This window comes from Solenopsis invicta, chromosome 1 (genome assembly GCF_016802725.1).
Source record: "Solenopsis invicta isolate M01_SB chromosome 1, UNIL_Sinv_3.0, whole genome shotgun sequence".
NCBI lineage: Eukaryota > Metazoa > Arthropoda > Insecta > Hymenoptera > Formicidae > Solenopsis > Solenopsis invicta.
In genome coordinates this window covers 22,492,062-22,519,797 of record NC_052664.1, presented here as the reverse complement: position 1 = coordinate 22,519,797, position 27,736 = coordinate 22,492,062, and the positions used below count along the sequence as shown (strand labels likewise).

General features: G+C 35.0%; 1 protein-coding gene across 7 annotated transcripts; it reads right to left on the bottom strand.

Moving 5' to 3' along the window:
- Positions 1-5,943: 5,943 nt before the first annotated feature.
- Positions 5,944-27,728, bottom strand: LOC105203740 (carboxypeptidase N subunit 2). 7 transcript variants are annotated; one of them, XM_011172624.3, is made up of 3 exons: positions 27,591-27,728; positions 11,271-11,668; positions 5,944-11,184 (listed from the first exon to the last, which is right to left on the bottom strand). In XM_011172624.3, the coding sequence occupies exons 2-3, from the start codon at positions 11,660-11,662 to the stop codon at positions 9,543-9,545; spliced, it is 2,034 nt and encodes a 677-aa protein (XP_011170926.1). In that variant the 5' UTR covers positions 11,663-11,668; positions 27,591-27,728; the 3' UTR covers positions 5,944-9,542. The 7 variants fall into 7 exon arrangements, with proteins under 7 accessions (XP_011170926.1, XP_039312944.1, XP_011170928.1 ...); XM_039457010.1 differs by lacking the exon at positions 27,591-27,728 and adding an exon at positions 19,630-19,743; XM_011172626.3 differs by lacking the exon at positions 27,591-27,728 and adding an exon at positions 18,542-18,910.
- Positions 27,729-27,736: the final 8 nt, after the last annotated feature.

Here is a 27,736-nt window from a genome sequence, read left to right as displayed (position 1 = left end):
ATCGCACGCGAGAGTGGCTTACGCTAGTGCGCACGCGCGTTACCGTTGGCTGCGTCGGCTGCGTCGCGGTTCTACTTAAGCCTTGTGTACGCAATGCTAGAAATCGTCTGAGATTTTGATTTACGTTCTCGAATAGAAATAGTTGTACTTTGATGACTCTAGATAGCGTTATAGTCGAATGTGTGAGATAGCAGCTACTGAATTTTATACCAACATTGAAATATTATGATTCTTATTTATTAAAGATTGTGAAAATTACAATTTCCGATTCATCATCCGATCCAACATTCATCAACTATTTATAAAGAAATAATATTGGTACTATGAATTGAATCTAGCAACTAGTATGGAGAAATGGGACAGGATGCATTTTTCTGTACGAGTAGGTTTCGAGATTTTCATCCGAGTTGCCTGTGTCCACGATTCGAGCTTTATAGCGTTTTCGAGTGCAGTGGGTTTTAACCTAACCTGAGTCAGATTAATGACGCCATATGCTGGAATCATCCAATGAGAATTTAAAAAAAAGTATGTGACGTTATTAATCCGCCATGAACCGGATTAGAACCACGAACTTAGGAATAGAGGGACGGATCATAAAGCCTTACTTTAGGCAAGAGGAGGTGTTCTCTCAGGCATGCAGGGAGAACCGTTCTCCGCCATCTTGGTTTCAAAAAACTTATACATAGATATGTGTTAATGACATTCCGTTTGCGTGTGTTAGTGTGACAGCTATAAAGTTAGGTTAGATACTCGACTCATTCGTCATAGGCTACGGTCCACTTGACGCTACAAATGCTTCTAAATATTTTTCGATTGGTCAATTTGTAAAATTCATTGTTCCGATTGGTTAATCAAACGCTTCGAAGCATTTGTAGCGTCAAGTGGACCGCAGCCTTATTCATCAACATTAATTCACTCTTTAAAAATAAAAATGGTAAAATGAATAGTACCAGGATGTTTCACGACAAATTCTTTAGACAGATATAAAAATAAATTTCAAAAAGTATTGGAACAAATAAAAATTTGTTTCCACAGATAAAAAATTATAATCTTATTAATACGTACGTAATATTTTATTTTTATTAATATAAAAAAATATTTTCTTTGTTGATACAATTGATGTATGTGCTTGTTGATACTTTATTTATTTAAAGCAAAAAAGAAAATAATTATTTTAAATTATTTCTTATTTTATCATAGTTCATTTTTTAGTTCGTTTTTATATGCAAAATATTATTTAATATGTTTGTTATACTAGCTTATTACATTGCTAAATGTATTATAATTTATTAAATAATTAAAGAAAAATTTAATGTAAAAGATTAACAAAATTTTAAACTTTATTATTCTGTACTGTTTATTTCACACATACACTGTACACGTTTTAATGTGTGCGATTTGAAACTAATATGGCGCCCCCCCCCCGCCGCGAACGTGCCTCATCCCTGTAGGTTATGCACCGTCCCTCTATTCCTAAGTCCGTGGTTAGAACCCACTGCACTTCAAAACGCTATTAGTAACTTTTTCTCAAATCGAGAACTTGGACTGATTTCTAGCATCGTATACACTTAAGGCTTTATATTCGGTTCTTATGAGATTTTTAGCTAAAAAAAAACGCGACTTGAGTAAATTTTGTTATCTATTATCAGCTCAATAAAATAAATTCAAATAAATTAAAAATTGTAATTCATTCTAATCAGAGTTTTAGAATGCTTTAGAATATTTCAAATTAAATTCAAATGGACCCAAATAAATTGAAATATGAAATGCACTATTCATAATTTTGAATCCGGATGGATTTATGTCTCCATTATATTCAAATGAATTGAAATATAAAATGAGTTATTCATAATGTTGAATATGTATTCATATCCATATTATTTTTGGTTTCAAGTATTATAGATTTGAAAAATCTGAAGTGTGAATTCTAAAATGCCGAAATGAATTCATTTTTATCTATTTCAAATCATTTTTGGTTGCTTAAAATTATTTTAATTAACGAATACACAAAACAGTGTATGTTGTATAAATTATTGTTCTTAGCTTCAACCTCCAAGTAGTTTATCTTAACAAAATTTTTTTGAAGTGATAACAGAATGCACAGAAAATATCCAATCAATAGGCAATGTTTTTTAAATAACTTTTAAATTTTTAGAAAACGTTATAATGTAGAAAAAATATTTGAAAAACATCTAAAAACATTGTCTGTCGATTGGGTAACAGCGCAATATAAAAATTGTCCCAAACACAAGTAGTTTTTTTACAAGGAACTTTGTCGGTTATAATATATGAATTATAAATATTTCCCCTATAATTGTTCAATATTAATTTTCATTTGCGTATTGTTCCAAATTAAATAAGAGCGTTTTCTATCAAATTGAATTAATCAAAAAATTTCCGTTTTTGAGAAAAAAAAATTTATAAATAAAAATTTTTAATTATAAAGCTTTTTTTAAAAATATAAGTTTTAACGTTAAACTGTTTTGCTCAGCAGCAATATTATCTTAAAATTATTTATAATAGTTAAAACGACATATAATTTTATTTTTTATCTAAATAAATTTAAAATTAAATTATGTAAGATGTACGTTTACATGTAAATTATTTTATCTTTATCTAAATAATTTCAAGTTTTGTGTATATAAATAAAATAGGCGCAATTACGCCTAACTTTTTTCGTTTTCTTTTAATTGGATCGGATGATAAATCGGAAATTGTAATTTTCACAATCTTTATTAAATAAGAATCATAATATTTCAATGTTGGTATGAAATTCAGTAGCTGCTAACCTTATACATTTGACTATAATATGTTATATATATGTGACAAAAATAAAAGAAGCATGAAAAGTCTAAAGCATTAATAATCTTTCTTTTCTGTTATGTAAGCGTGTGCGTTTTACCGCATTACGACGTCGAATAAAAATTAGCAATAGACGAGGGGAATCTGGTAAGCAGCTTTGTCGCATGGTCTGTTACATGCTCAAACACGAGTCTTCATATAACGGTAATAGTATGATAGAGAGTGGAGTATGACAGTCAATAATCACGCGAAATCTTAAGAAATCGTAATGACATGAATGCGCGTTCTCAGCTACAGACGATCTTTCGTTACTTGCGGAAAAAAAACGCTATCAGATCATTGCCGAAATTTGCCGAAAATTATTTTTCGCGCCCGCATTTGTATTCATATTATGCATATTCGTACGTGTAAATAAGATTGCACGAGGGATTCTTGACGAAACCGCAGACGCGTTGCGCGCCGCAACGTCCCTAGGACACACCAGATACGCACGTGTGCGAGGTATGCCCCCTCTGAGATGTTGCGCGACGCGTGCGTGATGGCGCGCTGCAGATTGTTATGCAACGACGACCAGAGCCGTACTTATCTGTAGACGTAATGGGAGCAGATACTATTGTGAAAACTAATAACGCGAACGCGCTGTACAGTTTTATCGATTTAAAACGTGCTAAACAAATTTATCGATTAAGATGACGTAAATACGTTTCATAAATAAAAAAAATTCGTGAAAGGACTTCGTTAAATTCGACGTATTTAACAATTTTACGAAGCTGAGAAGAACGAGAGAGAGAAGTATGAAGAAAAACGTTAAATTGTAAACGTCACGTTACGTATAAGTTTCTATTACGAGCGTAATTTCGTGAATGTCGTGTGATATTTGAGACAGCTATGCGTACAAAGTTGCATTGATAACGTTATCATTCAATAATAAATACTTTACGAATTATCAAGCACGCCTGCGTGACTTCGTCGCGTGTATCGAAATTTTTGCCGGAATTGTCGGAGGGGAGCGTTGCAACGGGGGTCGAGAGACAAGAGGGGTTAATGCGGCCCTGACGTGGCGACGTGAACTTTGCGCGTTGAAACCAAGACGAATGACGCACGCACGCACATATGCACCATATATATGCATTCACGCCCGCACGCATGCAACATTTGCGGTATCGTTACACTGGTTCACTGGGGACGATCCCCGATTGCGCCCGTCTCGTGGTCGTGCGGGTCTCGCGGGGTAAAGACGCGATTCCGCATTTAATCGATGAGACGAGGAATAGCACTGTTACGCTCCCTATCCGCTCTCCACGTCGCGCGACATCGTCAAATTCGTCCTTATGAAAGGCACTCGCCAACCAGTTTGTCGCGCAGTAAAACTGGATCACTTCTTAATTTATTTTTAGTAAGACGCGAGTCTCACGTTCAAATTTTTTCTGAAGGGTGACGAGGGATAGTCACCAAGACTTTAGGACAAGATAAAATATCTGAAAAAGTATATTATATAGTGTACATATATATGTGTGTGTGTGTGTGTGTGCGTGTGTGTGTGTGTGTGTGTGTGTGTGCGCGCGCGCGCGCGTGTACAATATAAATATATTTATATATTTTGTTTAATATACACACACACACACACGCACGCACGCACACACACACACACACACACACACACACACACACACACACACACACACACACACACACACACACACACACACACACACACATATATATATATATATACATACATACATACATACATACATACATACATACATACATACATACATACATACATACATACATACATACATACATACATACATACATACATACACACACACACATCTTCTTTGCTTTAATATGCATTTTTGCAGTCACAGGCACTACATTTGTTTTTTTATATATTTTGTTTAATTTTATACGTATTAGTGCAGTGACCTGTGACTGCTAAAGTGCATATTAAGTAAAAAAAAATGTAAATTTTCAATGAAACCATTCAATTAACTTATTCCCATTAAATTAAATGTTAATCTGTTAGCATCCTATTGCTAAATATTAGCATCACCATATTGCAAAATGTACATATAAGGAAATAAAAATTTGGCATGCAACTTCGATGTTTTATACGTGCATAAGTATAAAATAGCATATAATAACAATACTTATTTAACTTAAACTTTCTAGGCTAAGTAGAAGCTAAATAGCATAAACAAAGAAAATTAAGCGTCTCAAAACCGTAATGATGCACAGTTCGAAGAACTAGAAAATACATACAAAATTATTAAAAAAAATTATTTGAACTTTAAAATCTTGTTATAACTGTTATTGTTTTTTTTCAATTTTAATTATGTTAAACATATCATGATCTTATCTTAATTATTTGTCAAATAGAACTACTTTTAATCTTTGTAACATATTTAAAAGCTAAATTGTACAACAGTATTTAATTTAATCTGTGTAACATAAGTAACAGCTAAATTAGCTTTTACTTGTGTTACAAAGATTAAGTTAAATACTGTTGTGATTAAAATATAAAGTGAGACTGCTTGGAATGATAATCTTTTCTCCAAAGTGTGTCCATATCTTTAGATACCTATATGTATGAAAATTAATAGCATGAAATATGTCGGATACATCACGATGAGATTTATCAACAATTATATTTACAAAAATTATATTATAACACAAACATATGTATACATTGCATATAATTAATAGTTAAAACACTCGTTTTGCATTTAATGCAAAACGCTCGTTTTGTATTACTTATCTTTTATCTTTGACCTCTAGAGAACTATAAAAATTCGGAACATAAATTTTCTAATTTTGTTGCATTTACATAAATGCGCATTCGTTTAATTATTATTTATCAGCTATAACATTGATTTTTCATATACAAGTTGTTGTAGTATTCTAACAACGCTGAAAACATCAATCCTTTCCCGTACGTTGCTACGTGGAAAATCACTTATCAGACACCTCTACTAACTTGTCAAAAGATATCCATAAGAACGATAGAGTTTATCATACCGGCGTAAGCGTCAATACCATGCCGATGCAATTTAGATTATCTGCGATAGTTATCATGATTGAGCTGTAAGGGGCAGCTGTTTTCATCACGATAATGAAGACGAGAAAGCTGGCACGTATACCAAGAAAACGACAACTTTATTAAACAACAGTCTTTTACATTTCGTGATTATAAATAAAAAATGGCTCGGCGCGCGATCGTCTGTGTTGTACAATGTATGCGAAGGCGGGAACGATCGCTGATTCGCTTTATACGATCAAATACATACGCAAGAATTGAATGATTAATCTCGATCAAATGCGCCAAGCGAGGAATGCCTTTTTTTCCATTTTATCATACTTATTTACCATTTTACTTCCTATTTTTCTCCCTTTCTCTTTCACTTTGGCAAATCTTAAATTTCTAAAATCAGCTTATCATCTAAGTATTGAATTGTTTAAACAAAAATCTAGATATAATTTACTTAAACACGCGAAGGCCAACGTGTAGGAAAGTTGTTTCAACTTATTGCATTCACGTCGCGCAATATTAATGCCAATGTTATCGGCGTAGTAAATAGGAAAAATTATTTTCGTTAAGGTTGAATGCAAGAATATAGAATTTTTGATACTGAAAAATATAGACAATATATATGTATATTATCGTAAATATTTTATAAACTATATAATTGTGGAATACAAAATAATAACATAAATTATAATTTTTGCAAGAAAAATTCAGCAAACACATTCGGTAAAATTGAGAAATACGAATATGGAATATTTAAAATCAAAGATAACTATATAATAGCTTTTAATAAATAACAATAGAGATGGGAAATAGTGCCATTACAAGTAACAAGCTATCATGACTTTTATTTTTATTTTATTTCTTTTTTTTAATAACGATTTAGTAATGATGTTACAATTTTCATAACGGTAATAATAGCTCCAAGATTAGAATAATCACTTTTGACAATTATCTCGTTATCATTACGCATTACTCATCGAAAATGTTATTCGTTAGTTGACGTAACAAACAAAAGTATTATTTTAACTCATTACGTAACGAGTAAAATTATAAGCTACTATTATTTAATGAATGACACGTAATAGAAATGAGTTGATTGTCACAAGTAATTCCAATTGGTCTTATTATTACTGTAATGGAAAATTGTAACGTCATCACCAAAACATTATTATAAAAAAAGTAATGATAACGACGCTATTTATAACTGCTTACATCCCTTTCTTGATAGATAATGAAACAATAAACAGTAATTATCTCAAATAACTGAGAACAAGTTCAAGCATTATAGTATAGTTGATATATGCGATTACGTTATTTCAAAATATTTCTGATCATTAAATTCAACAAGATTTGCTATAAACTTAAAGACACAATTTTATATAATAAAAAATATTTATCACACATATTAAAATAGCACTACTCTGTTTCATTAGATTCAACTTAATATAATATTTCTGAAAAATTAAATTACATTTAATAAAAATGTTATCAAGATATTAATAGGAAAATTGGTCCCACTTCACAAATTTCTGAACAACTTTCTAATTATGTATATTAGCACACATTTGAGTACTAGATAATTTTGTAAGATCAATTATATCAGTTTTATAGAAAGCCTACGGCTTTGCTCATTATATATTTTGCCCATCTTATGAACTTATCGTAAACAGTTACATAACGCAGGACAAGCTAACTTAATTACCTTAAAAATAGGATAGCCACAGGATGCATGGAATAATTCGAATAGTGAATTAAAGACGAAACTATTTCATTTGTCGTGCCATAATTGGATACTATTGCATATTAGCTTTTAACGATAATCAGGTATTTTCCGTGACTATTGTGAAGTTCAAATAGGGGGAAACCACTTAATCTTCATGGCCACATACTCACACGCTATCGGATGCGATGGCGCAATTGTGGTTGTATGTATGTGTCCATGTGAACTGCATGTAACTATGCGTTAATCGTAAAGTTGAATCCTGTACCTTTTATAATTGATCTTTTTAGTATTTTTGACGTATTATCGAATTTTTTAATTTATCCTTCAACATATAATTACACAAAATATGTATAACAAATTTAAAGAAATATTGTATTTGCGTTAATATTTTAATTGTATTAAAGTTTTGGTAATATCTTTGACTCAAATTTTTTAAGGCAATATATTATTATATTAATCTGTGATTATTGCAATGGTACAAATTTATTATGTTCTTGATAATTATTATTATTAATAACAAGCGTGAGAAAAGTAAAATTAATCTTTTCCTTAAATTATTTTAAATTAATTACATTACATTTGTAATTAATCAGATATATTGAAAATATACGATTATTAAATAAGATATTTGAGTTTAATCGACTTATTAACCCGATTTAACATATCTAAATTCAGTTAGTCATATTCTACAAAATCATTTGATTTTCTTTAACATTTCTTGCAATTATTAACATTATAAGTAAATTACAGTAAATTTAATGTCTCGTTATAATATTCGTTTAATGAAATATTTAATAAAATCAAAGTTTCTAATTCTGAAGAAGGCATGATAAGTAAATGAGTCAATTTAGAATTTCTGCAAGAAATACGTTCCCATTTCTTCAAAAGCGTTAAGCATGATATTACGAAGATTTTTCAGATATTTGACATTGATTTTTTATTTATGTAATCTCTTAGTAGCTTCTTTAATCTTTAAATGTTTAAGCTAAGTCGACTAAATCCAGATTTCCTATCAATATTTTTAATATAATTTATCTGTGATTAAAATATATGTCAAAAAGTTTACATAATTTAAATTTAATTCAATAAAATTATATAAAATTAAGATAATCTTAATTGTAATCTGAGAGAAACAGATCACATAATTGCAAGATACTTGCACGACTATCAGCATAAGCACGTTTCGTAAGTTTTATCTGTTGTATAATTACTAACTAAACATATTTTTTATTATTTATCTTCAATTATGACCTATTATCTCGCACAAACAATTTCTAAATTTACTATTACAATATGATCAGTCACTAAATGCATAAAAATATATTTATTATTTTTAGTTCTTACGAAAAATTTACTTCCTGTTTATCTAGCTGATGTAAAAATATGAGACGTTTTCAAGTTGCTCAATCAAACATGTGAAACATTAAAATGGTTACAACTTTTGTATAGATACATAAAATTTAAATTGTAGTAAATTTTAGTAAATTATTTAGTTCTCAACAATTTCTTAAATCTTTTTTTAACTTTATTTAATGTCGATCATTGGCAGCTGATCCATTCTAACACTTGTCTAAGTATACTATTTTGCTGAATTGGATACATGAAAATTTAATCTGATCGACAAAGAGAAAGTAAGAGAGAGAATGAGAATCATTTTAATATTATGTACAAAAAAGGACGATGTAAGTATATACAAAACCGAGTATTTTTTTTGACTTAGTAACATTTCAATGCGTAGACATACGATACCTTCTAAACGTAAATTATTATAGATCTGCCTTAATCTTATGACTACAAAAATAATGCCACGGAAATATAAATTTTACGATACTATTATATTAGTTTATGGCTTTTACGATATTACGATGTTGCAGTGGTATTTAATAATGTAGAACTTGTTCATGTTTACAGTTCTTGTTTATGTCTACGTACCTTACGATAATAGACGTTTAATATTGGATGTTGATAGTTGACAGCTGCATATCATAAACGCCGATTACAATTAGATTCGCGAACGTATTTAGCCCAAGTACGAGAGGGCGTAAACTGACTTGGATAATGTTTGCGAGTCGTGGTTGCCTGATTGCCGTCTATCAAGTTTCGATATGTTTCTTCATCGTAGGCGCAAGAGAGAGTTTTCCTTCGTTTTACAGAGCCAGTTTGAAAATTGGCCGGTTGACTGCCAACAAGCACATGAAGATCGCCTTTTTCCTGTATAGCCCAATCCCAAGTCTCCGCGATAGAACAATTGCAGATAAACGGATTCCCCATGAGATTGACTGACAGTAAGCGTGAATTTGACTTGAATATCTTGGGATTGATTGTGCGAAGATTGTTATTGCTTAGATCTATATGTTCTAATGCGCGTAACTTTTTCAGAGAACTCAGATTTTCCACGCCAGATATTGTGTTCCCCGAAAGATTCAATTGAGTGAGATTATCCGTTGTGGCAAATATGTTCTCATTTAAATGAGAGATGCCACAGTTGCTGAGATCCAAAATCTCCAAATTGGACAACTGCGTTGGGAGCAGCGAGCCTTCATCAGGTACAATCAGCGGATTACCACTAAGTTTGAGTTCTACTATGTCAGTCAATTGACGATCACCGAAGACTTTTGGATCAAGAGGTACCTTAAGGTCGCAATTGTTGAGTTCTAAACTCTCCAAACGCGTCAAATTCGCAAATAATCCTTCCTCTAGAGTATGAAGTTCATTTCCTGAAAGAATCAATTGTTTCAGGAAGGTCATTTGTGCGAAAGTATTATTTCCAACATAACCGAGACCGCAATAAGACATATCTAAATACTCCAAAGAGTGTAACGGATTGAGAAGACTGACAAATGCGTCAGATAATGGATTATGGGAGATGTCGAGTTCTTCCAGATGTTCAAGCACATCGAAGGCATCTGGCAACCTTCGTAGACTGCAATTGGTGAGAGAGAGCTTGTGAAGCCTTGGTAGATGACGTAGGACGGCAGTTACATCGCTGGCGAACATTGGATTACCGCTCAAATTGAGTACGCGTAATTTGCTTGCATTTCTGAAAGCTTCCTCGGATAAGCGATCCTGCAAATTACAATTGGATAAATCCAGGGATTGTAGACTGTGCAAGTTGTGGCCGAGCGTATCTTCGACGTCCAGATGCCCCAATTCATTGTCCGCGAGGACCAACTGTAGAAGATACAAATTCTTGGCGAAGGCATCACCCGGTAGATTCGTGATACCGGTGTTGCGGATATCCAGATGTTCCAAACGCACCAACGGAGTGAGAACGCTCCTCCAATCCAACGTTTTCAATTCATTGTCCGCTATCTCTAATTGTCGCAAATTTTCCAGATGACAAAACGCCTCAGGCGATACGTAGGTTAAATTGCATCCGTTCAGCTTGAGATATTCCAAATTCGTCAGATGATCGAAGGGACCCGGTTCTATCCTTTGCAAGGGATTATGCGACAGGTCGAGCTTATTCAAATTCGTCGTGTTGTAGAAGAAGCGCGTGTTGAGGTGGCTGATACCGCATGAATTCAGATCGAGGTACAGTAGCGTGCGGCAATTCAGGAAGGGTTCCTCAATCTCGTCCAAGGGATTGTGTTGGAGCTCCAATGTAATTAGACCCGGGCTGTCCCTGTTGAATTAATCGACAAAACCTATATTACTCGTCCGAAAATGAAATGATCGCCGGCGAATACAATTAAAATCAAATTGTCTTACCGAAACGCTTCGGGATCCACTCGCGTAATAGCGTTATACGAGAAGTCTGCGTCCAAGAGGTACGTTAATCCGGCAAATGATTCGTACGTCAGCTCGGTTAATTGGTTATGCGCCATTTGAAGGCGCCTCAAATGGATCGAGTCTGGAAATGGGCCGATCTTTGCGATATTATTGTCATTCATGTCCAAAATGTAAACATTTTGGCTGAGCTCGTTGTATGGGATGCTCGTGAGATTGCTATCCGAGCAGTCCGTCACCCAGTTGATGCGAAAGTAGTGACAGTGGCAATCCACGGGGCATTCTTGCTCCAGCAGCTCCTCGTTGTTCAGAGCGTATGTCGCAATAACGAGATACACCGCAAGCAGAGGCAACGCTTTCATCTTTGATGTCATTATAATCTGTATCAACAATAAGAAACAATTATAATCAGATTTCGGTGTATACCAATATATTGAAATACTTCTAATATCTAATATTAAACTAATATCTCCGTATAATAAAGAGTCATCTTTAGTACTACACGTTCCTTTCAGATATCGAAAGTTATATTAATAAAAAAAAAAACAGTAATTTCTTTGAACATTGAAAAATTAAAAAAGATAAAATAATGAATATAATTCATTATAATATAATAAAGTTATATTGTAAGACATCAGTTGCGTTATACTCAAACTTTAAGAAATCTATATTCTCACGAAAACTGTTAATTTTATTAATTTGAACATCGGGAACGTTTCGTAGTTCCACGACGTGACATCTCGGTTTAAATTAGTGCAAATGAGTTAGCCCACGAGAGCCGCTAAATTGCGAGTACAATCCTGTTCATCGCGATGACGAATCATGTTCGACCAATTCTTTCCGCTGACGGAGTGCATTATAAAGAAACGTGTCGACGCCTTTGGCCGTTAGAGACAACTGGTCGAAGGCTTTCAGAATACGGGGCTTTTCGCCAGATCGGTACGCGTTGCATGCCCGGCTGCGCATCGGGGCGAGGAAGAAGAGCCACCCCTCGCCACGTTTCTTCGCCCTCGACCGTGAGAGGCGAGCACCATCACTATTACCGTCGACGTACATTTGCCTCTCTTCGAAACTGCCAGACCAACCCCAACTTTTCATCCCCACCGGCCACCGCTATATTTCTCGGCATCGCCCTCGCCTTTGGCGCCGCGATTCTTTAGTTTTCGGACAACGTCTCGCCCGCGGATCCTCCCCTTACGCGGGAAAATGCCGCGTGTCGGGGATGAAATCATTTGCATTCAGACTCCGGGCGAGACACTGGATGCCTTTTTGCGAACGGAACGTCGCCTTCCTTTCTTTATTCGGCAGCATTTTGACTGGGGATCTTCATAGCGACAGGTCCTCCGGGTTCCCCCAAGCGGAATTTACGCGATGACGAAGTCGTTCGATGAATTCAACGCGTCAGAATATTTTTCTTCGTTCCCGTCGACGATTCTATCTCTTTCTTTCTCTAGTGATTGCCATATGCATTTGATGGTCCGCATTGGCTTTTTCCGGTGGGGTTATTTGAGCCATCCATGCGTCGTTGGACAATTGTATTTAACTCACAGAGTGCCATTGTTCCCTCTGAGGATGTACTTGCCAAATCAATATCGCTGTCTACACCTAAACGCGTAAAGTAGCTCGTCTCTAGGGAACGATATTGCATTTGACGAGAGTTTTTTTTTTAAGATTATATATTGCTTCGTAATTTTAAAGAGCGACTACTTACTTTGGCTGTATTTTTGGATCACTGTTATCTACATGGAAAGATCAATTTTACTGTAGTATTTAAAAATTTAGCTAGATCCAGATCAGAAAATAATTTTATATTGGATTATCAAAATAATTATGTAAAACATTCAAGCATGACAATACTACAAAAAGTTTTGACATTCTAACATTCAGCTTAAACGCCCAATATAAATTTTTTAATAATTCAACATAATTATTTTCATACCTATATTTTAGCAAAATTCTTCTTCCTGTATAATAGATATGTATATTTTTAAAACTTCAAACTTTTATTTTAGATCTTGAGTAAATCTATAGATTGCATATTTTTCGTTAAAAAATCAGTTTATGATGAAAAACGATTTTTCCATAGGTAATAAAATTGTCAAAGAGTTAATAAATCGTGGGCAATTAGAAAGTCTTTCAACAACTTAAACTTTAATCAAACGGAAATAACTCAAGTGGAACTAACTAGAATGATAAATCAGATAAGTGACATTCATATTTTCAACTTAAGATATATATTATTGTTCCGTAAAAAGTATCTGGATTCCTCTCGAGAAGAGAATACAATTTTATGTAATTTTGTTTTTACTGACTCAAGAGAAGTGAAACGGTCTTGTGTCTTCTTATCGCCGTTTCGAGAGAGCAGAGTTTATTAAATTTCGCGCTCCAAAGTCTCTCTTTCTGCGAGTTGTATTAACCATTGCATAAGAACGCTTCGTAATATCATTATACGAATTGGCGGATGTTCCATAAAGGCGATACCTGTGCGAATGTATAATTCGAGCACTTTGCCAGCGAATGTCAAATTGTGTTACGTGAACTCCGTTGCGCATATATAATATAGTTCGACTTCGACAAGAGTGGAAAAGTATGAGCGCTAATTGTGATGTTTACAACTTTTAGCAAGCTTTCGCATTATTGTAAATAGCGCCAAGATATTTAATTTAAAAACTATTAATAAGCTAAATTATGGAGCGCAATATGTAAATTTTTTAAATTATTTGCCATGCAGGTCAAAATAGAAAACGTGATGTAACGAAAATGTGTATTTTCCAAAATATTTATACAGTAAATTTAATTTTTGGAATCTAAAAAAGTAGCTCCGAAACTAGCGAGTCAAACTTTTGTCCAATTATTGATAAATTCTATAAAAATGTAATGAATTTAATTGGTGCCATGACGAATTTATAATATTTACTGTCTCAATTAGAAAATTTCAAATTGATTATATTATTTTGAACGTTTTTATTTTATATTGTAGAACACAATCACTGTTATGATATTTATCAAAAATATTTCAAAAATTCTTTAATATTTATAAATATTTCAGAAGACGTAAAATTCATAAGCATCTATTTAACAGATTTTTCCAATTCCTATGAAAAAATGTACTGTATAAGAACTAATCATTTAAAACGATATATAAGCACATTCAAACTGTATTAATATCGAATATTTAAAAGATTAATGCCGAAACCAAAAATTCTAATTATCATAAAATTTTCATAGAACGACTGGATGTCATGGAAGAAAATTACATCCTGCGAGAAATGGCGTGCATCCTTCCGAAGAAATACTCCAATTATGCATTACGAGGGAAATGAATCGCGACAACGACTATACAGCTCATTTAGTGTAGCTCATTTTATCGTATAATCACGCAAACTACGTTAATATGGCAAACGAACATCTGTTTTCCACGCACGTAGGAGTCCCGCGGTTTCGTGATGTGGATCGACGTGATATGGATCAAGGCGCATTTCACCACGGAAGACCGACACCTCGCCTATATTTCTCTAATCCGTAACGGCCATGAAAAATGACTCTGCTACACGGCTGCCACAAGGTTGCACCAAGTATTCTACCGCACATCTTATTCTTTGTGCATCAAATGTGACGTCTCACGTATATCTGCGTCCAGAATGGATGTCGAGATGCTTTTTGTTTCATAGGTAATCTCTTTGGATTTATCTCTATATTTGTTGAGGTAAGTATATAAATAATGTAATAACAATAATAAAAAAAAAAATATATATATATACACATGATTTATTTTGTGTATTCGTTAAAACATGCACCCAAAGAAAAGTTGTGTTTAAATTGAAGAAGTCATTTTTTTTAATTGATTTTTTTTAAGTTGAAGTAAGAGTACTTTTGAGAAAAATATTTATTTGATTTCAAGAAATGACGTTATTAGCCCTTTTTAAAACTAATTGTTTGTTCAATTTAAATAAATAATTTTTTAATCCAAAGAAGGTAATGACAGAAATGTATAAATAAATAATTTAGTTGTTTTGGTTGTTCTGATTGTTAGGATTTGTTTTGCACAACTAAACTATTTCTTTAATTCTAATAAAAAGGAACAATCACAAAATTTCTTCATATCAAAGGAACTTTTCTTTATGTAACAATGCACAAATTTATTTGATTCAAATAAACGTTTTTTGAACAGAAGAAACTTTTTTCCAGGTGCGAATCACTAGTACTAATTGTTATCGTCACACACATTTTTGACCATCGAGAACAAATCTACGAAAATTACCTGCCACGTAAAAAGAATTTCGAAGCGTTTGATACTATGCTACCACCACGATGATATCACGCTCGCGACACACAGCTCTCTCATTCATTGCACTTCATTGCACTCCACAGGAGTGGCTATTTCATTAAAGAGCACCGAGGTCTCCCCGGACCTCGTCGCTACCGGGTCGAATAGTTAGTGGGTAATCTGTAATCTGTCCCTACCGTCCTGCGAATATACCGAGTCAATATATAAGCGTACCAAGCGGCGAGTTATTTGCGGAAGAGATCTTGCCAGAGACTCTGTACAAGAATTTAAAAGTCTAAAAGTTAAAAGTCTAGAAGCGACCTGAAAAATTAGCACATCTTTCAAACGTCTCTCACTTTCTGTTAGATTTCTCTATTGTAATTATCTTATATCTATGTTCTTTTAAGTTTTAGGAGATATTTTTATATTATTTTCTTATTACACACTTGTGTATGTGTGGCCAAAGTTTTCTTGTTCTTCAACAATTCTCTATCAGCTCTCTATTTTTCTCTATCTAACAATGCTTCGCGGTTCGAACTTGACCGATGTGACCTTTCACTATCTTTTAAATGTACTAAAAAAACAAGTGCTACGTATGAAAACATTCTTCTTCTTTATCTTTCATTCACTACCTTTAAACTTCTCGCTGGAAAACGAAGTAAGTAAATAACTTGCCAACTGACTTTTCTTCTCACAGGTACGCGCGACGTGCAATCGCGCGCGAAGGCGAAATGCTTTCGGAGATATGCGTTCTTTTTCTCTTTTTTTTACGTACCAAGGAAAAGGCCAAGGAGACCGACGGTACTGACGAGGAAGAGACGATTGTCGCAACGACTCGCGCGCGCGCCCGTCGGTGGACAGAGATAGATTGAGCGGTCGGATTGCCGAGAGCCGCGGTTAAATTAAATCATATCCGAGTGAACTCAGGGTTAAAACCTACCGAAGCGCGCTCTCGTTCTCGTACGCGTGTTAAGGCCATTCTACATTAGCGTAGACGTAGTTGCAAGTGGTTGTAAAGAACTGTAAGGCGCAGTTGTATGTCCACTTCCATTAACGTAAATTAACTTTAATCTCAGTTTTTCTCTTTCTTAGAAATAGAAAAAAGATAAAGAGGAAGTTAAGTCGAGATTAAAGCTATTTGCATTGATAAAAGTGGACATACAGCTGCGTCTTACAACTACGATTACGTTATTGTAAAACGGTCCTTGTGAGCGGAACATGTTAGATTTTCTCTCTGGTCCATTCGTTTTTTATTCGCTTTATCATTTTCTCTCCTCTTTTTCTTCTTTCAAAATTCGCAAATTACGCATTTTATTTCAATTTATACCAATTTAGCGTTATCATAAGAAATAACAGTACCAAATAATTGTCTTTGTAAAATTTCAACAGTACGTTCCAGTACATTTAAAGGCATTATTTTATTATTAAACACTATTTTTAGTATGATTATTTATATATGTAATGAGACTCTTTGAAAAAAAATTAATAATATATAAAAATTTGTATTATAATTTAAATATCTAATCGAAAGAATTAAAATGCAAAAGAGCTGAAACTGAAACAAAGTTCTTTCTCAATCTGTTTTGTTTCAGTGAGTTTATATATTCATATTGTAGACAGTGATCTTTATGCTGATTCGTGACAATGATGGTGCGACAATTGGAGCTTGTTACACAATGAAGAAGCAACTCCAAGATACAGTTTTCAATACGTGCAGTTAGTCCATTCAGAAAAATTATCTAAAATTCTAATTTCCAGCATATTATATTATGCAATAATTATTTATCAAACTGAAGCTCATCAATTAAATGCTTTTTAAGCTTAACCCGGATTTTGTGATTATACACATGTATTTCTAGGCATGTGCTTTGCATTGCGTTCTCAAAAAAGATTTGTTTCCATAAAATTTGAATATTTGATTAATAAGACAATTAAAATTTTATTTATCAAAATTATAATTCGATTTCTACTCTGCTGTACACGTGTCTATATTCTTTTAAAAACGCGCAGGCTTGATGACGTACATACACATGTGTTTTATATATTTGATACATGCATGTATATATGTATCTACTATACACATGACGGTCTCGCGTGTAATTCCGGTCAATTTGTGAGCAAGTCCTGAGAGACATCGAGGAGGAAAACTCGTTCGAGGAGAGACGAGCGGAGGCATCAATTTCAAGATTCTGCATCGAAAAGGGTTTTGCATTTCCTGACACCTGTTTTATCAAAAAACCTGTAACTTCAGACAGCATAGACTTCCTAAATACATCTCACAGGCAATATTGTGCCTAGATAACTTAAAATTATCTAAATAAAGATAAGATATATTACAAATAAATGTACCTTATAATATAATTCGGGAACAAATTTTCATATATAATTATATATAATATGTATATAAAATGTCCATTATCTATATGCAATTTATACATAATTATATATAAGAAATTATATATAATTGTATATGAATATATATATATATATATATATAATATTATGTATATACATATATACATTTCATTACATATTATATATAATTTATATATAGACATATTTGATATATAATTGTATATAATTATATATAAAAAATTTTTTCCGAAAATAATCTATGTATTGTAATAATTTAGATAAAGATAAGATGAAACTATTTCTTTATCTAGATAATTTTACATAGATACCGGCGAACACTGCTCACCGGACATTTTAAGAGTTTACGGACGTTTTTAGAATGTCCCATGGACGTTCTTTGGTCACCACATATGCTATGGTCCACTTCGCGAAAAATTTTCTCAAGGCAAGAGAATGAACGAGGGCGACATCCAGCTGTGTGTCATTGTTGAATGCTGCCGCCGCCTGGAGGGCCGGCCCTGCCTTCGAACTAAACGCGATCTCGCTCTTCCTAACCTTCCAATTCCTCGACCGAGACGGTCGGTACGGCCTGTCCCGTGAACAGACGGGGGAAAGAAGGAACTCGTCTTACCGTGAGGACGCGAATGCAGCGTTTTCCGGGTGAGGGGCCTCTGCTTACACTCCGTCGAACATCGCTGCGCCACGGCGCCGGTCTGCACGCGTGCGAAGGCGTCTGATAACGCACCCTCGTTAACGAGCACGAGATATAGTCGATGCGGGAATAGGAAACTCGTACGCGGAGGCGAGGACGTGGGGCCGCGGAAGAAATGTAACGTCGAATATGCGCCTGCGCGACGGACGGTGTATGGTCAACCTTTTTTTTCCTTCAAACGCGTTTTGCGCGTACGGTTCGAAACACACGTGAGTAACGCGGGGAAGGAGGAACACGTAGGAAGCGCCGGTCGAAACTGTGTCGCGATGCGCGCGATTCGGCGACTAAAGGAAAATCACTGCGACGCGAGTATTAATAAATGACGCACGCGGTTAACGTGTGGTAAACGCGCACCTCTCTTGTATGCGCGAGAGATGCTACGTGTTTTGTTTACGTTTCATCGGCGACGACGATGTTTCAGCAGTTAAGAAGCAAGCGGGGCTTTAACGCTGACTACGCCGCGATAATGGGCGGCGACGTCGATTTACCATCGCGATTTGCCGTACGGGGTGCAATTCGTTTAATCACGTATGATTAATTTTAAAGCACTATTCCTAAAACAGCACAAGATATCATATGAATATTCTAGAATATTCTAGATATCGTACGAATATTCTAGATATCGTACGAATATTCTAGATATCGTACGAATATTCCAGATATCGTACGAATATTCTAAATATCGTTCGAATATTCGTACGATATCGTATGTATATTTGTATGATATCACGATGTTCATTCGATCATGTGCTGTTAGAAATATAATTTTGTGCGACATTCTATAATTGGATTAAACATCGTTAGACGCTTTTGCGATATATGGTTCTCTTCGATTCACAAACACCACTTGGATTTCTCTCTAATTACGATGACGAGAAAGTCGCTCTCTACTCTCAAACAAACGTTTCGTGCAACGATTCGAAATTGATTGCTCGTCGTTTCGCAATTCATTCGCCGCGTCTTCTACTCCTAGCGGATAGATATGTCAAAATGTATTTTCGACTCACGTTTTTTTTTGCTTGCGTTTTCCGCTTTTTCACAAGAGATCGAGAGATCCTCGTGCGTGCGGTGGTTGATTGCGTAAAAAGAAAGAATATAGCGTACATGACGAAACAGGTGATTGATTGATATCGGCCGCGTACGAAGAGACCCGCGAAACGGGGGCTTGATGGAGGGAGGGTGGGGAAGAAATGTACGCATGCGTCACTCATGCGACGCACACGCTGCTGGAGAGGTTCAGGTTTAAAAACTGAAGCGTATCTCCCAATAAGGGAAAATTAAACACTCGAGATAAACGATGGAAAAAAGTGACGTGCCGTCACATACACTCGTACGGCACGCACGTGTTTACGCGCTCGATTTATCGCGAATCGTGTCTGACCGGTAAAACGGCCGTTGATAAATTCGTCATCGTCGACCACTTTTTTCTCGTCCACATTTGTACAATCGTCGCGACTATATTCTCGATATGATAAGTTTATAATAATCGGTGATAAGTGTAACAAATTATTAAATTGACCTCACTGACCGAACATGTAATCGTAACTTCTTACAAAAATTGTTAAAGAGTTTTGTAAGAATTCACGATATAAAATGATGAATAATTAATTAAAATATGAAATTATTTACATACCAAAATATAAAAAATTTGTTAATTCCAAAAGTAATAAAAATTTGTAATGCATCTTAATAAAAAAATGAACTAATGTCCGAACAATTTAAAACACTTATCTCTAATGCTAATATTCTAAATGCTTGTTCTAAATATTTTTTTTAATGTACTGTTTATAAAATAAATGTAAAAAATATTATCTTAACAAATACATGTTTTTTAAAAAATGTTAAGGATATTATCAAAGTATGAACTGTAACCTAGTTGTATAACAAATTTAATTTTAATATAATTTTTTATTAATACTTAAAATAATCTTATAAATCTCAAAGTATTTAAAGATTACAATTAAATTTTAATATTATAAAAAACATATTTAAATTTAATAAGTTTCCGTATGAGTATCAGAAAGAAAATATCAACTGAGTTCTAAATTCAAAATCGCAAAGTTACATCTTCGTGACTCTCTGCGAATGAAAGATCTCTTTACACGTTAACCTTACACTAGCGTGAATCATGACGGTTATTCCTTTTGATTGTTTAACGAGTTTTACGACTTAGAATGACACCTCGGGATCTCGCATACGCTCGGCATCTCGCACACGAAGAGCTTTTTCTTCACTAATAAAACGATTCTATCGCGAAATTACTTATGACTCCGATCGAATAGGCGAGAGTTTTCGATTAGCAAGTTTTAGAATCCTATCATCGTTTCTACGCAACGCGAAACAAACAGCAGCGGTTTCCATCAATTACTTCGCGCAGCTGCTTATTACTTATTCTTGATCTTCATGCATTATGTGTTGTATTATGTATGTTTGTATCTTATATTTTCTTCTTTGTTTATGCAATGAATTAAAAAATCTTTAACGTTGTTATGACGCGCACAATCACACTTTTGATTTTATTAATCGCTTGCAAATTCGTAATGCATTCGCATCGATTTACAATGCATTATCCGTTTCATAATTCATTGGTTGCATTCAGCAGAAAAAGCAGCTTTTCAACTGTGAGATTCTTTAATACGATTGCGGTTTATATATTTAGATCGGGCAGGAACCCATCATGTTAAAGATTTTTACAATATTTACAAAGCTGCTTTTCTGCTGAACGCAGCCATTGATTATTTATTTTTCGTTTGTCCGCATATGTTCCTTTTATAGGTACACTTGGAAGATACATTCTCGAAAACTTCTTTCTCCTCTTCTGTCGTCAATATCGATGAACTTTGGGTATGCTATCTGCTATATAATATGAAAATAGAAAATGTAATTTTTAACAAACCATGCTCATTCATAATTATGTGTAGGAACAGGATAAACCGGCGGAATATTTTAGATACTGATTTCTGCGAAGAGGAATATACGTGTCTATACGTGTTATGAAGCAGTAATTGTATTTTCATTAAAGCAACTTTTCCGTTAGTCACAAATTGTCTTTGACGTGTCCGCGCGTGACGTTTATCATTTATTCGTCAAATTATAGACTGAGCGTTGCAAACTGCGAAGACAATAGATGAAGCGAGATGAGCGAGTATTAATCAGAATATATTAAACCCAAGCTTCTAACCGCCATACATTCTGCTACATCGACAAATAAGTCGTCGCTTCAGACAGCCGGTCGTCACGACAAACCGCTGACAAAAATGAATAAAAGGTATTATGTGACAACAAACACTAAAATTCAATCGTCAAACTTTATATACAAACTTGATACGATATTTTGATTATACGATACTCTTCGGTTTCTGCTTTTAAAAAATATGATACGCGATATTAAGCGGAATGGTAAACTTTATACGAGTTCATAAAAACTATCTCGTTGATATGTTAACAAAGAAATCAAAATTTCAATTTTTTCTATTTATATTTATTATTTATTACTTTTTTCCTTCATGATTTTATTTACGAAAGTAAATTCTGTTCCGGGGTATTTATCAGCTTATCGATAAAAAATCAAATCCTATATTTAAATTTAATTGAAGCTTTTATTTTTCGCTCTCACTTAAACATATAATACATTCGATTAAAAAAAAGGAAAGAACAAATTTTCATGAGTTTAAAAAAAAGTCAGAAAATAAAAAGAATTTTGAGAAAAATATTTTTCTTAAAGTTTGAATTTCCAAAAGTGTTTGTATTTTAACTTTATGAGTTGTATTAAAATAAAAAAGTTTAGTTCGAGTCATATAAAACTATTATGTAAACAAGCGAGAGAACTGTCCTGTTTGAATCATTATTTTATATTTTCTAACAGCCTTTCTAACGTTTCGCCGCGATTGCTAATCGACGCGTCGCAAGGCAACGCTCGCTTTTTAGAATTGCAATTGCAATTCCCGCCGGCGAAAGCTTTCGTAACGCGCATTTGCATCCCTGTAGGGTCGTCGTCGTCATCGTCGTCGTTGCTGCCGCTGCTACGTATGTATTTCAGATTTGAAGAGAGGACAATGGGAAATCGATACGGGTCGGATATATGGTACGTGTCACTCTCCTGTACACGTACGTCCCGTTCTGTTGTTTGTTCATGCAGTCAGTGCGTGATTGAACGACACGGGTGCGACGCGCGTTTCGTTCAGTTTTCGAAGAATTGCATTCGCCGTCCGGTAACCGACGATCGGCGGAGGTCAGGCGTACGTATGTGTGTGCGCGCGCGCGCAAATATACATTGCGAAACCCGGAAAATGGCGATCTCATGATCTCTTGACTATGCGGAGAACCGACGACCTGCCAATCCCGTACCCGTATCAGTGGCGCATCGATTAACTTCACGATTGACGTTAGCTTCTGCCGATAGCGCGCCGTTGAATTATTGTCTCGGGATTAATTCCTCCTCCACCTCTCGTTCTCTCTCTCTCTCTCTCTCTCTCTCTCTATCTCTTGCTGATCCGCGGAACGTGCCGCGGATTTATCCCTCTTTTCGTTTTTCCTTTTTTTCGAACGCCGTATAACGAGGGAATCAAGGCTAGCCGAGCAGCGGGGGTTCAAATTTAATGGGACGTAACGTCGAGCATTCCGACGCCGAAGCGCCAACCGGTTGAAAATGTACGCCTCCCGGTGATTAATGGGACTTAATTTTTCATCGCTAAGTCGGTAAATCGCGCAAATACACCAGAACAAAAATTATCCGCGTAAATAAAATCGTCGCGCATTCAATCATCGCAGACAGAAATTAAAGAGCAATTTTGATCACATCTCTTTCCAGTTTTTTTCCAGCAGACTCCGACATGATTTAAATGTCTGTTCATCGATTTGAAAAATTTTTGGTCGATGAAACGTATATATCTACACGGAAAGAAATAACTTGGAGATATCAGCTAAATGTCGGTAGCTAATTCAAATTTTTCTGTCATTGTTAAAAGTTGGCTGTTAAAGATAACATCGTTGCGAGATACAACTTTATTAGTGCAAAAGTGTGCTTTAATAAGTTTCTATTAATCGATAAATTTCAGTATGGAAATTATTAGGAAACGATTTCCAAATCTCGAAGTGGAGAGTGGTACCGCGTGAAAGCGGCAGTCACTTTATTGGATCTGATTTAGAGCCCATGTTCAAACCCAAAGGTTTCATTCTTTGGATTTTTCCACTCCTTATATTCTTCTGTGTAAGCCACAGAGAAATTTTCTTATATTTCATAAAATTGTTTCAAGACTAATTGCGAATAGTAATCGATGCGTGATTCACAAGAACGGTTTGAAGCAAAATGTACATATTGATGTATGTAATTTAAAAAAATAATTTAAAAGTATTATTATCAAATGCAAGATCTCACCTGATTGAGAATGTCAATATTTAAACATTTTCTATTGAGCAATTGTTATTTACAATATTTCGATGAAGAGATTTATTTGACGTCTTCGCGCTTGTGGAATGACGGGGAAAAGATTCAATAAGCCCAACTTGCGCATCGCTGAGAAAGAATTTTAGAGACGCAGGACGTACGCATCATTGTAAACATGATGCTGTTTTATGCTCGGCCATATTGTACAAAGACGCATTTTTCATGTGCGTGTCGTTTTGGTAAGCATTTCATTATATTTATTTACGATGCTGCGAGGATAACGTGTAAGATTCGGGAGATTCTCACGGGCGATTTTTATTTACGCATCTACTTTAAATATCAATTTATGTGCCATTACCTCCGGTAATTACGAGATCCGTATGTCGCGTCAAACGAATGCTTCGTGCGCCGATTTTTTATCAAATATTTACACGTACGATAAACGAATAAATGCAATTTACGTTCTATTACATTACTGGATATTTGCTCGGAATAAATATCTGCAACGTGTGGCCGGAATATTACGCTGTTTTTTAATGCCCTCCTCCGCGCATACGCGTGAATCCGTACTTTTTAAATCACTGACCGGAATCAGTGTATTATTCGTTGAATGAGGAGTAAATATTCTAATTTCGGTATAAGGGTAACTCCGGTATATGTGTCACGCCGATCAAAAAATCAATTTATCAACTATTATTTGTGCCAAATCTACATTGGTAAAAATGGGCATTAATCGGAATCATTGAAAGAATAATCTGATGATCACTTATAAATATAGCACTGCAAACCGGTAAGATTTCACTGATTCCAATCTACAGAGTACGCGTTAATCATGTCATCAACAATAAAACAGTATGTAATTTTATGGGAAGAATAAACATCAGTGAAATACTAGCTTCTTTTAACAAAAAAACCAAGTTTGAAACTGAAAGAATCTTTAATGCGATTGGTTTAAATCATATTTAATAGAGAACTTCGACCGATATGTGAAGACACAATCGAAATGCTTTATTAGTCATAGCTGCATCTTAGTGCTGATATTTATTGTGTGATTTTATATACATTTTCAAGTTCACAAAACTGTGTGCCGAATAAATTTTTCGGTATTAAAACACAATTTAAGTCAAACAAGAGTAATATCATGTTATTAAATTGAAAGTCAATTTAATAATAAATGATAGTTAACAAGCATAATCTAAAGTAATAATAATACCAATGAGAACCCTCCAAAAAACTAAAGAATTTAGATTATACATTCACGATTGGTTTATACATTTGAATTCGGCAGATACTAAAAGCAAAAACAAATTGTTAAGAATTAAAGAACGTTACAACAGTTACAAAGCTTTTTTTTGCTAAATGCAACCATTTTGCTCAGAACATTCTTTTCATATTTGAAAACGTAGAGCGAGGTTTCATATTCTCATTTCTTCATCGACTGATGTCAGAATTGTTAGTTATAAAGATGGATAATAGATGGCGATGAGACACTATTTGGCTCGTTCGAAGAATCCGTAGGGGATTTCATGTAAAATATCGCGTGCATCGATATATCGGAGAGATAAATTCCGTATTGAAAGGCTAATAAACAATTTATTCAAAATATGCAAAAAAATTAATATTAAATACCTATATAAACAAAAAGTTTAAGTTTCTAAAAGATATCTTGCTATGTTTTGAAATATAATCTTGTATTTTTTCAAGAAGTTTCGAAAAAAACAGCTTCTAACTATCTAAAAAATATCTTATGCAACATTTTGAAATTTAAATAACTATGGAGTCTTGAAAATATCTTTTACAAATTTAAAAGACATCTTGCGTGACAAAAATCTTAAAAATATATTCTTCAGACATCTTCTAGAAATATATGCATCTTTAATAAGACATCTGTAAGATATTCACAAGTTCTCAATGTTTTCTGATAACATTATTTATGGATTTCTATCACTACTATTATTTAAAATTTAAACGAATGCTGCTTGTCTTTTCTTATTTATACTTTTAATTACAATGCAACTATTTTTTTTTTTTACTTATTGATATTACGCGATGAAACTAAGTAAATACAGCAAAAAAATTCGAGGCGCCCACCTCGATGTGTTATTAAGGTGGGTGTCTCGAATATTTTTGAAATACTTTTCTTGCGGATCTATCGTCTATACACTTGTCCCATCTCTTTTTCGAGCCTTGTACTCTCGTGGAATTATGCGAGAATGACTTTGGCAGAGATCCAGAATGCGCGGGGACAACATGTACGGAGCAACGAACTTTACCCGGCGTGACTTCGGGCGTGGATTCTTTTTTTGTTTCGACGAGAACTTTTCAGCCGGGAAACGTTTTGACGCAGACGTTTTCTTTAGTGACGATAGTACAAAAGTTTCGTTCCGTACACGTCGTTCATCCCGCGACGCGATAATTGCGGATACGAGGAAATAAAACGCTCTTTAAAAAAAAAAAAAACGAGTTCGCACACACGTCGGGATTCAAATTTCACGTTTAAAAAATACAATTTTGTATTTAAATTCGTTCAGTCGCGGATGAGTAAATTCGTTCGCTCTTTCCCTGTGTTACAGGAGAAAAAATGTTGAAACATCGCGGTAATAATGTTATGTCGCAACACAAGCGATACAGGAATGAAAACATAAAATCGCGATGGGAAAATTAAAGATAAGAGAGAAATATTATCATTTAATAAATGCTTCCAAAACATCAACATATTTAGCGTATCAGCGCGATGCGATACGGTTTGTAATCCAATTTTTTTTCTCCCTCCCCCTCCTCCTAATTTTTTGCCTCGTTATGCTTTTACGAGGCTCAGCGCGAATGCCTATCGGTGTTATCATACCGTAATTAATGCGATCATTATCGCATCACGCTGGCTAGATTAAAAGCTGCGCGCACCGCGGACACCGCCGCCGTCGACGCCGCGAAAACAGCTTAGCGCCAGGCGTGATTAAAAATTACAGCTTGAAAGAAGGTGAAAAAAGAAGGCAAGCAAAACGAATGCTTAAAGCGAATGCTATGCACGCCATAATTTTTGGTTTATTATTCCGCGACGATCGCGCGTGAACCATGCGACCGAGCGCGCGCTCGCTCTACGCACTCGGCTCTACGTACGCTTAATTAATTAAACACAACGTAATTACGGAACGTGCGAGCCGGGCGGGACGGCCAACCATTTTTAATTAATATACGGCGAGAGCGCGATTACGAGCTTTTCGCTAACGCCCCTTACGACAACGACTATGACGACGACGACGACGACGACGACGACGACGATGAGGACGATGCCGCGGAATATTATGCCGCCGGTGGCGGCAAACATTTCCGGGTCGAATGCTATACTCGTCGTAAGACTGGAAGAGGGAGAAAGAGAGAGAGATAATTACAATTCCTATTACGCTAAAGCCGATACCGGCAAAACGCACGACCCTATTCAACCCTCCCCCTCCTCCTTTTCCGCCGCCCGCGAAATAATCTCCGCGGAATAATCCTCGGCGAGGTTCCGCCCGGCCCGGCGGTCCGACGCAATTTCGCGGGAATATGAATAAGAATGGAATATGAATAAGAATCACGACTCACGCGTGACTCCGGGGGCTCTGTCTCCGTTGTGTTGTGTGCGGCGAAGTTAGGGCGCTGCCGGGCGGAGCAGGGCAGGCACACAGGTTAGGGTTGGCGTCGGGAAGAGCCGTGGTGGTGTGGAGGTTTGGGGTTAGAGCGGCGGCGGC